The 15,540-nt window shown below is 35.6% G+C and overlaps 2 protein-coding genes across 4 annotated transcripts; both read right to left on the reverse strand.

Moving 5' to 3' along the window:
- Nucleotides 1-833: 833 nt before the first annotated feature.
- Nucleotides 834-6,076, reverse strand: LOC122308979 (CYP enzymes assisting alcohol dehydrogenase-like). Of its 3 annotated transcripts, none has more exons than XM_043122277.1 (7): nucleotides 6,034-6,076; nucleotides 3,122-3,264; nucleotides 2,981-3,018; nucleotides 2,402-2,804; nucleotides 1,949-2,188; nucleotides 1,712-1,870; nucleotides 834-1,200 (listed from the first exon to the last, which is right to left on the reverse strand). In XM_043122277.1, the coding sequence occupies exons 1-7, from the start codon at nucleotides 6,071-6,073 to the stop codon at nucleotides 1,084-1,086; spliced, it is 1,140 nt and encodes a 379-aa protein (XP_042978211.1). In that variant the 5' UTR covers nucleotides 6,074-6,076; the 3' UTR covers nucleotides 834-1,083. The 3 variants fall into 3 exon arrangements, with proteins under 3 accessions (XP_042978211.1, XP_042978210.1, XP_042978209.1); XM_043122276.1 differs by lacking the exon at nucleotides 6,034-6,076 and adding an exon at nucleotides 3,453-3,613; XM_043122275.1 differs by lacking the exon at nucleotides 6,034-6,076 and adding an exon at nucleotides 3,336-3,354.
- A 4,711-nt stretch (nucleotides 6,077-10,787) lies between these two features.
- LOC122310346 lies at nucleotides 10,788-11,382 on the reverse strand. Its single transcript, XM_043124241.1, has 2 exons — nucleotides 10,926-11,382; nucleotides 10,788-10,840 (listed from the first exon to the last, which is right to left on the reverse strand). The coding sequence occupies exons 1-2, from the start codon at nucleotides 11,380-11,382 to the stop codon at nucleotides 10,788-10,790; spliced, it is 510 nt and encodes a 169-aa protein (XP_042980175.1).
- Nucleotides 11,383-15,540: the final 4,158 nt, after the last annotated feature.

Consider the following 15,540-nt stretch of genomic DNA (forward strand, 5'->3'; position numbering starts at 1 on the left):
CTATAGTGTGTTGATCAAGGCAATCCTTAATTATAGAAGTGAAGACTTCCCATCAACATCATGTGTTTTCATATTCTGAGCATGATCAACATGCATATTGAGAAAAACTTGAAGATTTTCTCAATTTCTCTAAAGCCAATTAACTTGATGAACATGCATGATCGACATCCTTTATGCATGATTATGCATATTGAGAAATGAAACCCAATCTTCACTACTCCCTTTGGCTGCCAATCTGTCCCTTATCTTCTCTATGCATGTCTGATTCAGAAATTGAAAGTGCCGGGAAAGTGTGTTCTCCTCTGGTTGTGCCCCAAACTCTTACATTTGTAATCCGGGTGCCATTTCTCCTCACACAGGGTAATAAAGTCCCTTCTCAACCCCTTTTTTCCTTCATTAAAAAGAGTTATGAAGATGATTGTGTCTATCATTACTCATAAAATTTGAAGAATAGAGATTGTGAAGGGAAATGCTACACATCATCCCACACCACACACTTATTCCAAAAGCCTAAGCTGAAAGGGAAGAGGTGGATTTTATTATTTATTATTTATTTTATATTTTAACACTCTCTCTCACGTGTAGGCCAGACTCTCTCTTAATAAGTAGCCTAACACATGAAATATTTAATTAAGAGAAATTATATTTGCAGTCCCCACTTGGCGACTGCATATGCAAGCCCTTTATTAAAGGAGAAAAAACATCATTTTAGAAGGGAGATTTTTGTAATTTTAAAATTTTTTAAAGATAAAATTACCTAAGTCTGCATTACAGTCCCCAAATGGGGATTGTACGTAACATTGCTCATTAATTAAATAGGATAGAGTGTAGAGTTAGGGTTCAAATTCAGGACCTCCGCGCATGCTCTGATATAATGTGAAATCACCACTTATCCCAAAAGTTTAAGATGATGGGTAATCATTGGTTGTGTGTGTGATAACCCAATGTTCAACAACTACCATGAACATAACTAATATGTTATTGTAACTTGATTGCTACCGGCAATTAAAAAGGAAAATCCTACTTATATTATGCAATCCATTAATTATCATATTAACCCTTGTACAAGCAAAAGGCTAGGAATCAATCACACAGCTTGATAAGAACCTTCACACAATCAGGTTGTTTCAGTTGCTCAAATGCTTTATCTATGTCTTCCAATCTAACTTCGTGAGTCAAAAGTTCATCAAGTTGGATTTCCTGTGGAAGAGAATATAACAATATTTCAAAAGTTATGAGAACTCAACATGATTGATAAATGTTGGTTAATTATGGTAATTTTACACTATATGGAACATGGTGATGTCCCTACAAAACAAAACAACATGACATGACTTGAATAAGAAGTTCAAATAAGATCATGCATCCTGCTTGCTATCTTAGATGCTAAAGCAAACATGTATGAGACATAGTAAAACAGTGCTTCCAGCCAAGTGGCAATAACAATTGGTCGATTTATGAGACGACATGTTTTAAACTGAATGGAGACTATCAATTTCAGTTGAAATTGAGAGGATCATACAAAATTAGATGCTTCGAGTCAAGTAGCAATGGAAATTTGGGTTAATGGGTGGCAGTTTTTATTGTGTCTAGCTTAAAGTTGCAACTAAGATGCATGCTGCTATATCGGATGCTAAGATCAGACATATAAGACATAGAAAACAATGTACGTTTGCAAGTGTAGATGGTACTTTTATTCATAATAATTCACCTTATTTTTGCATTTGTCGATTATAATAGGAAGGTCAGTTTTGGCTCTGAGCCCACCAAAAATGGAACCCTTCAAATTCCCACCAAACACTAGGGAAAGGAAATTGATCTCCACAGTTGCATGATTTCCTTCTCCAATTACTATTGTTTGACCTTTTCCCTTATCACCACCAACAAAAGATTACAGATTATTAATAAATAACTTATAATTAACTTATATTTGAATTGATAAAAGTACCATTTTTGTTGCTTGGAGAGCTTCATTGACCAAGGGTGCAACCCCTGTGCATTCAAAGCAATAATCCACACCCATTCCACCTGTTAATTCTTTAACTAGCTTGGAAATAGATTTATGGACATCTCTTTCAGGATTTATAAAGTCAGTCATTCCAAAAGCTTCTCCTTTTGTTCTTTTTGTCTCATTTTTGTCAATGCCAATTATCTTTGCTGCCCCTTGCATTCTGGCCCCTTCTATTGCCTGCAATTTCCATAACAGGAAAAACAAATGGTCTCACTTTTAAAAGTTTCTTGATTTATCTCGAATCACAAACGGTAGAAACTAATATAAAAATGGGTCCTAGAGTTATAAAGTAAAATAAAAACTGCCCTCTTTTTGTTGTCAAGTAGGGACATGCTGCAAATTCAATAGGAACACAAGTATCAGCAATAAAAGCTAAAGGCATATTCATACCCCTAATCCAACAGCACCAAGACCAAGAACAGCAACACTTGATCCTTTTTCAACCCCAACTTCCTTCCAAGCAGCCCCAAATCCAGTTGAAAATCCACATGAGAGAAAACTAGCATGATGTAGATTTACGCTTGGATCAAGCTTGAGGATGTAATTAGCATCAACAACCAAGTACTCAGACCATGTAGAGCAAGAAAAGGAGTGATACAGCATCTGGCCTCTTGCAGTCATTCTTGAAGTGCCATCAGGCATAAGTCCACTGAAGGGTACTGGGTATTTAAGGCACAAGTTGGTCTTTCCTGACAAACAATTCTCACAGTCTTGGCACTCCCCAAGGAAGGTTGGAATGACAAGATCTCCTTCTTTAAGATCTGTTACTTCCTCACCCACACTCTCTATTACACTGCAATCACATAGTTTACTTCACAATATTATGTAAGGCATCCAACCTCAATATTATTGCAAACTTTGCTCGCTCATAATTACGAAAATGTGACCGACTCCCGAAGCAAAAACATCTAACTTCAAACAGTGCAGAGAATTTCAAGGAATTAAAGAGAGTTGAAAAGAGAAGTTTACCCAACACCTTCATGTCCTAAAACTCGAGGGAAAGCAGGCTGTAGAACAACAAGGAATGATATCAAATCGTCTATCCCAAAGGAAAAAAGTACATATTACAAACAGGACAACCAAACACAGCAAGGAAGAAAGAATACTAACGATTGGGAAGCCATTTGTTAATAAGATGTCGGTGTGGCACACACTAGCATACAGGGTTTTGATGCGTGCTTCACATGATTTTGGTGGCTCCACTTGTATCTCTTCCACCTTCACCGGCTCCCCCATCCCCCAACACACCACCGCTGCCATGCACCACCAATTGACATGAATTATATATATATGTATGAGAGAGAGAGACAGAGAGAGTACTGACTTGAAATGGCGAAAAGATCAAAGAAACTGAGTGATTGAACTATATATATGCAGTATATCATCTGCTACTCCACAAGTAAAAGATAAATATTATAGGGCTAATTATATGTATATATACCTTTGCATGTTATGACCAGAGAATCGCTCTTGGACATTGCCTAGCTAGTTAACAAACCAAACTTATCGATGGAATTTGGAAGGTTAATTGTTTCTTTGCTTCTGTAAATATTCCACTTAAAAACGCATATAGTAAGTGAAGTACGATCATTTTACAGACATTATCCAGTAAGAAAAGGATAATGGCCGCAAGTTGGGCAAGCAATTATGCCCGCAAGTTGGACAAGGATTGATGTGAATGCATCTTTATTTTCTGTCTTTTTCTTTTCGATGAATGATTTTTGTATTTTCTTGAACTTTTTAATAAGAACAATGTTACATACAGTCGTAGAATTATAAATGTCGCGTAATTATTTTGAAAAAGAGTAGAATCTGTAATTAAAAAGTTAATTTTTTTTATGTAGATTTCATATTAATTCATTTTTTTTAAAATGACTATATATCACTTACATAATCACGACTGTAAATATCATTTCTCTTTTAATAAATACTTTGAAAGAGCCTTTGGACAACCGAGGATGTGTCGCCGTCTTGTTTTCGTCTTCTTCCTGCTTATTATTCAGTTTATTTTGGGCCTAGTTTTGTGTCTTGAAGGCGCCTCATAAATTCACACGTCAGAACAACCCCACCATTCCTCACTGGATCTGGACGTCTCGATCTCTCATTGATTCTTTTGTGGGCCCTTCCTTATTGAACAACATATTGATATTGCTACGGGCTTTGCTCTTCGCAATGAGCATTTGACTTTTTTTTTTTTCCAATTATTTGAAGCAAATAAATGTAGTAACATCGAATATTACGAATTAAATTTTTTTTTTTTTTTATGAAAATATGCTTCATTACATTCATTCATAAACAAAGTTACAATTTTAACTTATTAATACAGGAGAATCAGACTATAAGTCAACTAACGCAACTACTCAGGAACTTCCCCGCCAACAAATTTCTTTGTGATGAATATTGTCTAAACTTCTACACCTTCTCTCCTGACAGCGGTCAAAAGAGGAAGCGCTATATCAAACCAGAGCTAAAACAACATTTCTTCCGAGAAAGAGAGGTATACTCACGCTCCATCCTCTCAAGGAGGAGGAGTACAATCATACTCTCTCCTCCCAAGGAGGAAGAATACTAACACCTACCTTCCTCCAAAAGAGGAATAGGATAAACACCCACATTTCTCCAAAAGAGGAGTGAGACACTAGCCTATTTTTATTATTTTTAAAAACTAAAACAGACTAACTACAAAACAAAAAATAAAGGGCTGTAAAACAAATGGGCCCAGCCTAAGCTAAAGGCCCAGCCTGTAGGTACATGAGGGCCCAACCCGTTAGGGTTTCATCTCATCACACTGCCGCCGCGGCCCGTCCTCATCCCTACAAGCCTCTGCATCTTTCCCCCTCCCGACTCCTGCCCAGCCCTGCAATGCTCTCATGAAAACAGGTTTTGAGGACATCCCACGCCGCATCCTCCACGCCGCACTCTAAGAACTTTCTGCTCAGGCGCGCCCTGGCGATACCTCCCCCACGTTCCAGCAGCACCAACAACCACCCCAGCGCCCTCTGCACTCCATAGCCAACCCACGTCGTCCCTGTTACACCCGAAAACAAAGCAACTACTAAAAACGTCTGCAAGAGCCACCGCCCCGCCCCTCACCCCAAAGGACCCGAGGCCAAACCTCTGACCACCGAATCCTCTCTGCCAGGTCAACCCACGCTTCCGCATCGCTCAACGACAGCACGTCGCCATATACGACCGAAGAGAGGGGTTTTGGGATAAGCTAAGGCAAGGCCTTGGCGTAAGAGTCATGGCGACACAGCTTCCCTCTTCAGACTTTAACCGAGAGCTTATCCAAAAATCAAAAGCAAGAGTTTAAAACAAAACTAAAACAAACCTAAAAAAACAGCCACTAAAACGAAAATGAAAGAGGAGGGAGGAAAGGAAGGGAAGATGGAGCCGAAGCCTCCCCACCCCCCCCCCCCCCCCCCCCGGCGGAAGGTGGATCTGCTTTGGTTGGGTTTCTAGAGAGAAGTCGGAGGTTCTCTCTCTAGGTTAAACTCCAATACTACCCCCATCTCTCCAAAAGTTACGAATTATTGAATGCATCTTACCAACACAAGTGCCACAGTCCAAAATTACAAAAAGTTTTTATAAATTTACGTAACTTTATAATATATATTATAATAAAAATAATTTTATAATTTAATATCTTATATTAAATTTTATCAATTTATAAATTAAGGTGAGAGATGCTACAATTATATCAATTTACGGTATGACTAATGGACGTGGATTTGCACAGATGTACTTTTCTACATCCCTACAAAACCTAGAAAAACCTAGTTCTAGCCCAATGCATGGAAAAGGTTGAAAAACTAAGAACTATTAAGGCAAGGATACTCACAGCTGGAAAGCCCTCGGTGTATAACAAGTCTGTGTGACAAACACTGGCATACAGGATTTTGACGTGAACTTCAGTTGATTTTGGAGGCTTTATTTTTATCTCTTCCAACTTCAACGCTTCCCCAATTCCCCAACACACCAGTGACACCACATGTAAAAGTGAAATATTAAAAATAGGATACCTTTGCATGTTATGACCTTTGAGTTGCTCAGCTTCGACATCTTCTCCAGCAATTTATAATGGAAAAATATAGTTGCAAGCACAATTGTGTACTAATCTGTGCATCAATGTGATGTGATTGATCAAAAAGCAGATTTTATTAAAAACAGTGTTAATTTAAATTTTAAGTATGAATAAATCAGTATTGGTACACAGATTAGTGCGCGACTGTGCTTGTATGTAGCAAAACTCATTTATAATATCAGATTTTATCAAAACGAATTCAGCTTTGTGTATATATATATATATATCTATCTGTCTTTCTCTAACAGTACTGTGTGCGTTTGGATTTGAGTTCCTTGCGCCTCTGGTTCCTCCTTAAATAGTGTCATCCATGATCCAATAACAACATACATATTGAGATGGGTTTTTTTTTTTTTTTTTTTTGAAAATGATGTAAATTTCATTCAAAAAATTATACATCAGTACAATCAAGCACCACTACTTGATACATCACACAAACTCTACAACATTTCCCTAGACACAATGGTCTTAATACAACTTGGAACTTCTTCAATGTTATAGATGTCTTCTGAGCACTCCAATCCAGCCTTTGCAAGTTGATGTGCTGCACCATTAGCTGTCCTATACGTGTGTGAGACAGTCCAGGTTGAAGTTGAGTCCAGAATCCTCCTTGAGTCATCAATTAGACAGCCTCCCAAGCTCCAGTTAGGAGTGTGACATTTGTTGAACCCAAGATTTCAAGTTTTGTGTAATTATATATTTACACATGGATTTTGATGATAACAAATGAATTCAAAGAATAAAGAAGTCTCAAGCTCAAATTGTCTACACAATGGAGTCAAGCACATCAAGGAAACAAGCATGAGCAAGAAGGGAACAAGTTCACATTAAAATTATAGAGTAATGTTGTAAATCTCTTCAAAATTCGAAATTAGGATTAATGCTAAAAATTAATATTTTATCATAAATCATTAAAATACATTTTTCACATGTGCATGAATATTTTTGAAAATTAAATTTGAAAATTTTGAAAGATGATTGATTGTCATCTTTTGCATGTGCATACCTTGATTAAAGGGTTGAACTTTGAAAATATTAAAGATGATTGATTATCATCTTTCACATGTGCATGTTTTATTTGAATATTTTCAAAAGTGATTGATACTTTTTTAGACTTATACAAAAGGTAGATGATTTTGTTTGAAAAATTTGAAAAGTAAAGTGTGCTCATTTTGTCATATACAAAAAGTAAAAGATTAGGTTTGAATTTTTTGAAAAGGAAAGTGTACTCATTTTGTCATATGCCAAAAGTAAAAGATTAGGTTTGATTTTTTTAAAAAAGTGAATGATGTTGTCTTTGACAATTGAAAAAGAAGAACCTTTTATTTGAATTTTTTGAAAAAGTGAATGATATTGTCTTTGACATGTGAATCTTTTTAAATTTGAATATGAAGTCTCATATGCCTATAAATAGATCTTTTGAGAGCTTCACATTCACAACACCAAGAGCATACAACATTCATTCAAAGTTTTCATTCTCTCTTCTCTAAGCATTGAGCATTAATCCTTGTTCATTTTGAGAGATATAGTTTGCGCTGTATTGTTCTTATTTCACTCATTGAGGAGTGTTTTCTGATAACCTACCCACTATCAGCTGTTGTATCAGAAAAATGGTGTGTATAACCCTTGTGCGTGTAGAAAGTATTCTACACGGGGAATAGTTGAATCACCACGTGTAAGGTGATTGTAAGTGTAGAGGGTGTTCTACACGGATCCTTTGTAGCGGTGTTGTTCAAAGGTGTAATAGGTTTCTATCTCTACTTGAAGGAGGTTGAATAGTGAATTTGGGAATCCTCAAGGGGTAGCTTGAGGCGAGGACGTAGGCAGTGAGGCCAAACCTCGTTAACATACTGAGTTTGCTTCTCTCTTACCCTTACTCTTTATATTTATTGTTATTTCATATTTTGTTTATATTTTATATTATATATTTGATTTATAATTGTTATTTTTTTAATACAACTCAATTCACCCCCCCTATTGTATTAGTCATCTGGGCAACAATTGGTATCAGAGCTAAGAGTTCTATTATAAAATTAACTATCTTTTGAGTTAAGAATTGCAAAATGTTTTAGAAGAGATTTATGAGGAATTTGAAAAATTGGGTATCAAGTATACTGCTTTGAAAAAGAAAAATTCTTCTTTAATAAACGAAATTGAATTTTTAAGAAAAGAAAGTATCATTTTGAAAGATGAAAATCTTGAATTGAATAAGAAGAAAACCGATTTAGAAAATATTGTTGAAAACTTTACGAATGGAAAAAGAAATTTTGAAAAACTTCTTGGTAGTCAAAGATGTGTTTTTGACAAGGCAGGTTTGGGATATATGCCAAAACAAAAATAAAAACTTTATAAAAATTTCTTTGATAATCATTCTACATCAAAGACTAATATTCAAAATTCTTTTCATAAAAATAATTTTGTCAAAAAAGGATATTATTATAATCATTCAAGTTTTTCATATATGTCACATACTATTTGTAATTTTTGTAATAGAAATGGTCATAATTATCATACTTGTCCTATTAGAAGAAATCAAACAATGACTATTAGGGTCATATGGGTACCTAAAAATCTTGTTTCTTCTAATACTAATAAATAAAGGACCCAAAGAACTTGGGTACCCAGAAAAATCATTTTAATTGTTTTTATAGGTATGCATGAAGTCTTCCACAAGCAAAAATAAATGGTTTTTAGATAGTAGATGTTCAAGACACATGACGGGAGATAAGATTAAGTTCTTTGATCTTAGATCTAAAGAAGAAGGACACATGACATTTGGAGACAACTCGAAAGGGAAGATCGTGGGAATAGGTAAAATTGGTAATGAATCTTCTCTCATAATTGAAGATGTTCTACTTGTTGAAAGTCTAAAACATAATCTTTTGAGCATAAGTCAATTATGTGATAAAGGATTTACAGTTACTTTCAAAATGGATAAGTGCATTATTTTGAATGATCATGATTGTAATATTTGTTTTATTGCTTTTAGAAACAATAATGTTTATACAATTGATTTTGAAGAAATTACCTTACAAGATGCTATTTGCTTTTCAGTTCAAAATGAAAATAGTTGGTTATGGCATAGAAGATTAGGTCATGCCAACATGGAACTTATTTCCAAACTTTCAAAAAATGATCTTGTGAGAGGTTTACCAAAAACATATTTTCTTAAAGACAAAATTTGTGATGCATGTCAATTTGGTAAACAAACAAAAACTTATTTTAAAACTAAGAAACATATTTCCACTACTAGACCATTGCAACTGATACACATGGATCTTTTTAGACCAAATAGAGTTGCAAGTCTAGGAGGAAAATATTATGCATTTGTTATTGTTGATGATTTCTCTAGATATACTTGGGTCATCTTTCTTGCTCATAAAGATGAGGCACATAATGCATTTACCAAGTCATGCAAGAGAATTCAAAATGAAAAGGGCTATACTATTTCAAGTATCCGAAGTGATAGGTGAAAAGAGTTTGTTAATAAAAATATTGAAACATTTTGTGATGAAAACGGTTTTGTGCATAATTTTTCTGCTCCTCGAACTCCTCAACAAAATGGGGTAGTAGAGATGAAAAATAGATCTCTTCAAGAGATGGCAAGAACAGTGCTCAATGAGAACAACTTGCCTAGTTATTTTTGGGCCGAAGCGGTAAGTACTGCATGTTATGTTATAAATAGAGTTATGCTAAGGTCTAAGTTAGATAAAACCCCTTATGAGCTTTAGAATGAGAAAAAGCCCAACATTGGTTACTTTCATGTATTTGGATGCAAATGTTTTATTTTGAATGACAGGGATAATTTAGGCAAATTTGATGCAAAATCTAATGAAGGTATCTTTCTCGGGTATTCTACTAATAGTAAAACTTATAGAGTATTCAATAAAAAGACTTTGACTGTACAAGAATCTATGCATGTAGTATTTGATGAATCTAATTCTTCACTCTCCAAGAAATCTATTGATGAAGAAACAGGAGGTATAAATAACACAGAAAGTCTCAATCTCAACAAAGAGAAAACAATAGAGGAAGTTCAACATGGAGCCATCAGGAAAGATCATCAAAATTTAATACAAGATGCAACTAAACAGTGGAAATTTGTGAAAGATCATCCAGTGGAACAAATTTTGGGAGAACCTTCACAAGGTGTAAGTACTCGATCATCTCTTAGAAATATTTGCAATCATACTGCTTTTCTATCTCAAATTGAACCCAAAAATATTGATGACGCACTTCTTGATGAATCTTGGATTCTAGCTACCCACTATCAGCTTTTGTATCAGAAAAGGGTGTGTATAACCCTTGTGCGTGTAGAAAGTATTCTACACGGGGAATAGTTGAATCACCACGTGAAAGTTGATTGCAAGTGTAGAGGGTGTTCTACACGGATCCTTTGTAGCGGTGTTGTTCAAAGGTGTAATAAGTTTCTATCTCCACTTGAAGGAGGTGGAATAGTGAATTTGGGAATCCTCAAGGGGTAGTTTGAGGCGAGGACGTAGGCAGTGGGGCTGAACCTCCTTAACATACTGAGTTTGCTTCTCTCTTACCCTTACTCTTTATATTTATTGTTATTTCATATTTTGTTTATATTTTATATTATATATTTGATTTATAATTATTATTTTTTTAATAAAACTCAATTCACCCCCCCTCTTGTGTTAGTCATCTGAGCAACAACATTGGAGCATCTCAACCACCTGCTTCGAGTCCCCTTCTAGGCAGACTTGCCTCAGCCCCATTTCCTGACAAAATATTATAGCCAGCAGTAGACCATAGGCCTCTGCATCAAATGGTTCCCCCCTAACCTGCCTTGATGCCTGAAGGTACCAATGACCAGGCCCTGGTGATCCCTGATAATGACTCCTATGCCAACCCTTCCCTCTCCCCTTCTAACTGCTGCATCCCAATTAGCCTTAAACTGACCCAGGGAAGGTTTGCTCCATCTGTGAACCACTGTCTTGACCTGGTTGAGAGTTGATTTGGGGTTTGTGTTTGAGGCTTTGTAGTCCAGTAGATCAGTCCTGGCCTGCTGAGCTAGGATCGAGGGGTGCCTAAATCCTTTTCCCTGCAGGAACTCATTTCTTCTGGTCCAGATCCCTCTGAGTGTGACTGCTACCTCTTCCAATTCTGCAGTATTTAATCTTGCCACTAGCTCAACCCATATGTCAAACATCAAATCACTATGAACAACCATCTTTTGCACCTTCCTGTAGCCTTGACTCCACACATCTCTTGCTGCAGCACAGCCCCACAAAACATGGCCTGAGGTTTCAGAACCCTGCATACACACTGGACACTTGCTTTCTGATATTATTTTCCTCCTCCTCAAGTTGGCTAGGGTAGGTAAAGCCTTACTGCAGGCCCTCCAAATAAACATCTTGACTGCAGGGGCTAGCCTTAATTTCTATAATGCTTTCCAAACTCCTTGATCATTAGTTCTATTCGAGTTTTCCCCTTCCATTTCACTAATCATGTCTCTGTGGAGATGGTACCCACTCTTGACTGTGTACAGGCCATTGCTTGTTAACCTCCATACTCTCACATCCTTTCTGCCACTAACACTGATAGGAATGGACTTGATTGCTTCCGCTTCTTCTTCTGAGAACAATTGTTGGAGTAGGGGTTCTCTCCATCTTAGTTGATGAGGCTCAAGCAGATCACTTACTGTCTGATAGTTGCAGTTTGGTACCTGAGTGGATTTGACTTGGTACTCGGGAAGGGAAGGGATCCAACAATCTGACCAGATGTTGATGCTATGTCCATTGCCTACTCTCCATAGTAGGCCCTTCCTTAGTAAGCTTAGCCCTGCATGGATGCCTCTCCATGCAAAGGATGGACTCCTGCCCAATGCTGACCCCATTAGATCTGTTTGTCTGAAGTACTTCTATTTGAGAATCATTGAGACCAATGAGGAGGGGTTTTGTAAGATTCTCCATCCCTGTTTTGACAGCATAGCTAAGTTAAAGCTTCTGAAGTCCCTGAAGCCAAGCCCACCCGGCTCCTTTGAGTAGCTGATTTGCTTCCAGTTCACCCATTGGATCTTTGTTGTGTCTTCATTATACCCCCACCAGAATTTCCTGAGTAGCTGGTTTAGCTTTTTGGTGATAGAGATTGGTAGGAGGAAAATTCCCATCGAATATGTTGGGATTGCTTGCAATACAGCCTTGAGAAGGGTTTCCTTTCCTAAGGGTTTCCTTTCCTGCAACTGATAGGTACTTTGTCTTCCAGCTTGCTATTCGAGCCCAAGTCCTGTCAATGAGTGAGTGCAATGCAGCCACCTTGGTTCTTCCAACTATGGCAGGCAAGCCTAGATACTTTTCAAATGAGCCCTTGGACTTAACCCCTGCCATCATGAGGATCTGGTGTTGTGCCTCCTTCCTTGTGTTCTTGCTGAAAAAAATGGAGGATTTTTCTTTGTTTAACATCTGACCCGAGGCCTTCTCATAGAGGACCAGTATGCTTAGAATCTTATAGAAGTCCTTGTTGTTGGCTTGGCATAACAGTAGACTGTCATCTGCAAAGAAAAGGTGGTTTACTGTAATTGGGCCTCTACCCAAGGGGATACTTGTGATATCCTTACACAATCCTGCTCTGTTCAATAAGGCTGTGAGAGCTTTAGCACAAATTATGAAAATGTAAGGAGATAAGGGGTCTCCTTGTCGAATACCCCTCGTGGGCATAAACTGTTGTTGGGGCTCACCATTAACTATGATAGAGTAGGACACTGATTTGAGGCAGTTCTGAACCAAGTTGATCTCCATTCTGGTTATCTCCACGTTGTAACTGACTCACACAAAATGAGACTCAAGCTTTTGCCCAAGGCAGAAGCACTGGAACCTCACTCTAACTCCCGAGAGTAGAGAAGGCACTCGTCAATCGGCCGTCTACATATTGAGATGGGTTGTTAGGCAATTGGGCATGTAAATATTGTATGGACGTACTTGCAGTCTTGCATATGATGATAATAATAATAATTTATAATAAAAAAAATTAGAGATAGGAACAAAAGAACTGTAGTCTTCCTCACATGAATGCATTAATTATCAATCTCTTTTACAAAAACTCCCAATCAATTATGTATATACATACTGCTGTGTACTTAATTTCTAAGAAGCTCCGGTGGTGGAATAAAAGTTTTAAAAAATATAAAAATAGGTGTACGTGGTGTGTGATGTATAGAAATGATAATAAATAGCAAAACTCTTTAACAAAAGATAGGGCCATGTGCCCACCAAAATCAAGATTGTGGAAACCGAAGAGGTGATTTATAGCTTAAAAGTAAGAGTATTGTAAAAAGATTTTATATTTGACGTGGATTTATATAATACGTTAAATCTAATTTATAATAAAAATAATTTTAATTATAATTTAATGTATTATGTCAAATTATATTAATTTGTGATTTTAATTTTATAAAGTCTTTTTATAATTTAAATATTTTCAAAAATATATATACATATATATCTTTCTATAATAATAAGTATCTATCTCATTGCTACAGTAATAAACAGTAATTTCTCATTCCATTTTCGTTTACTTTTTCCTTCAGTTTTTGTGCATATTGTCCGTGCAAGTGTCTTTGAACTATATTTATTATATATTTTAGTATGTTGGCAGTCCAAACCAGTGACAGTTGTACTTTACAGGTGTTCTTTCCATCAGTTCACTCATGTCCCTTTCCAATGCATGATTAACCAGTTGTGTCAGTATAGTGTGTCCCTAGTCAGTGCATGCATTCAGATAACGTGTATAGGTGATATAAATGTCAGTCATGCTTCCAGACCGGTTTACATTTTAACATTATCAAGTATTATAAAATGACCACTGATGAGGATTAAAAAAAAAAAAAGAGGCAAAAATCGTAAAAAAACATTAAATAAGTCAAACAGACTCATTACTAAAAAATCATAAATCTAGCTAATATAAAAATTTTAACTCACTGCTAAAAAATCATGAATCTAACTAATAAAAAAATAAAACCCAATCTAGCTAATAAAAAAATCAAAACCCACTAAAAAATTATCCTTGATAATTAGAAAAAAAAAAAAAAACGTGTTCTCTGCTGAAGAAGGAAAAAAAAAAAAAAAGACATGCATATCTCATCTAGCTAATAAATAAATCAAAACCTAGAAAACAAATAAAAAATCACAAAAATATTAAATAAGTCAAAACAGACTCACTACTAAAAAATCATGAATGTAGGTAATAAAAAAATTTTGACTCACTACTAAAAAATCATGGATCTAGCTAATAAAAAAATCAATCAAAATCCAATCTAGCTAATAAAAAAATGAAAACCCACTAAAAAATTATCCTTGATAATTAGAAAAAAAAAACGTGTTCTCTGCTGAAGAAGGGAATAAAAAAAAAAAAGAAAAAAGAAACACATGTCTCATCTAGCCAATAAATAAATCAAAACCTAGAAAACAAATAAAAAATCACAAAAATATTAAATAAGTTAAACAGACTCACTACTAAAACATCATGAATTTAGCTAATAAAAAAATTTTGACTCACTACTAAAAAATCATGAATCTAGCTAATAAAAAAATCAAAACCCAATCTAGCTAATAAAAGGCCACTTTCATTACTGAACAAAAAAAGATAAAAAAAAAAAAAAAATGCATCATTTCCACAGTTCATTATAATGGTCATGACTCATGATTGGTTTTGCAGCAATTTAATTGGCTTTAGTAGTGGTTTTGCAGGGTGATAAGTCTACTAAAAAATCATGAATCTAGCTAATAAAAAATCAAAACCCAATCTAGCTAAAAAAAGGCCACTTTCATTACTGAAAAAAAAAAAACCATGCATCATTTCGACAGTTCATCGACTCATGACATTCTTTCAACACTTCCTGTACAAGTAAAATTAAATCTATGTCAGATATTTAAATAAATAGATAGGTGCATGTTTTTTCTTTTCCCATACGTGTTTGATTGGTTTTTCAGCAGAGAGATTTAAATAAAGAGAGAAATCATGTTTTACCTTTTCCTATATCTGTATGATTGGTTTTCCAACAGTTTAATTGGCTTCAGCAGTGGTTTTGCAGGGTAATAGGACTTCTTGGAGGATTGAGGAGAATAGTGCACCTTAAAAAGGGTCTTTATGGCTCATTTGTGGTTTACTGCTAGCTTGTTTCGTATAGCTGATTTGGTGTTTTCTTTCAGAGGTACATATTTCCTTAGTGTGTTATTTCTTTGTTCTTCTTTCTTCTTTATAGAACAGTGCATTTTAAAAAGGTCTTTATGACTTATTTTTGGTTTACTGCTAGCTGGTTGTGAGGGCTAAATTGGTGATTTTTTCCTAAGCTACATATTTCCTTAGTGGCCTACTTCTTATTTCTTATTTCTTTTTTATGGGTTATTTTTTATTCTTGCTAGCTTTTCTTTCTTCTTTGCAGTGCTTATTCTTTTTCTGTAGGTTATTTTCCTTACCCTAC

Source organism: Carya illinoinensis, chromosome 5 (genome assembly GCF_018687715.1).
Source record: "Carya illinoinensis cultivar Pawnee chromosome 5, C.illinoinensisPawnee_v1, whole genome shotgun sequence".
In the NCBI taxonomy this organism is placed as follows: Eukaryota; Viridiplantae; Streptophyta; class Magnoliopsida; order Fagales; family Juglandaceae; genus Carya; species Carya illinoinensis.

Excerpts from the sequence above, each read along its gene's own strand:
- LOC122310346 (XM_043124241.1), bottom strand. The coding sequence starts at position 11,382 with ATGCAGGGTTCTGAAACCTCAGGCCATGTTTTGTGGGGCTGTGCTGCA. Across the intron at positions 10,841-10,925 it reads TCACCAGGGCCTGGTCATTG|GAAATGGGGCTGAGGCAAGT; the intron begins GTACCTTCAGGC and ends ATATTTTGTCAG.
- LOC122308979 (XM_043122277.1), bottom strand. The coding sequence starts at position 6,073 with ATGTCGAAGCTGAGCAACTCAAAGGTCATAACATGCAAAG. Across the intron at positions 3,265-6,033 it reads AAAGGTCATAACATGCAAAG|CGGTGGTGTGTTGGGGGATG; the intron begins GTATCCTATTTT and ends GGTGCATGGCAG. Across the intron at positions 3,019-3,121 it reads TAACAAATGGCTTCCCAATC|CCTGCTTTCCCTCGAGTTTT; the intron begins GTTAGTATTCTT and ends GTTGTTCTACAG.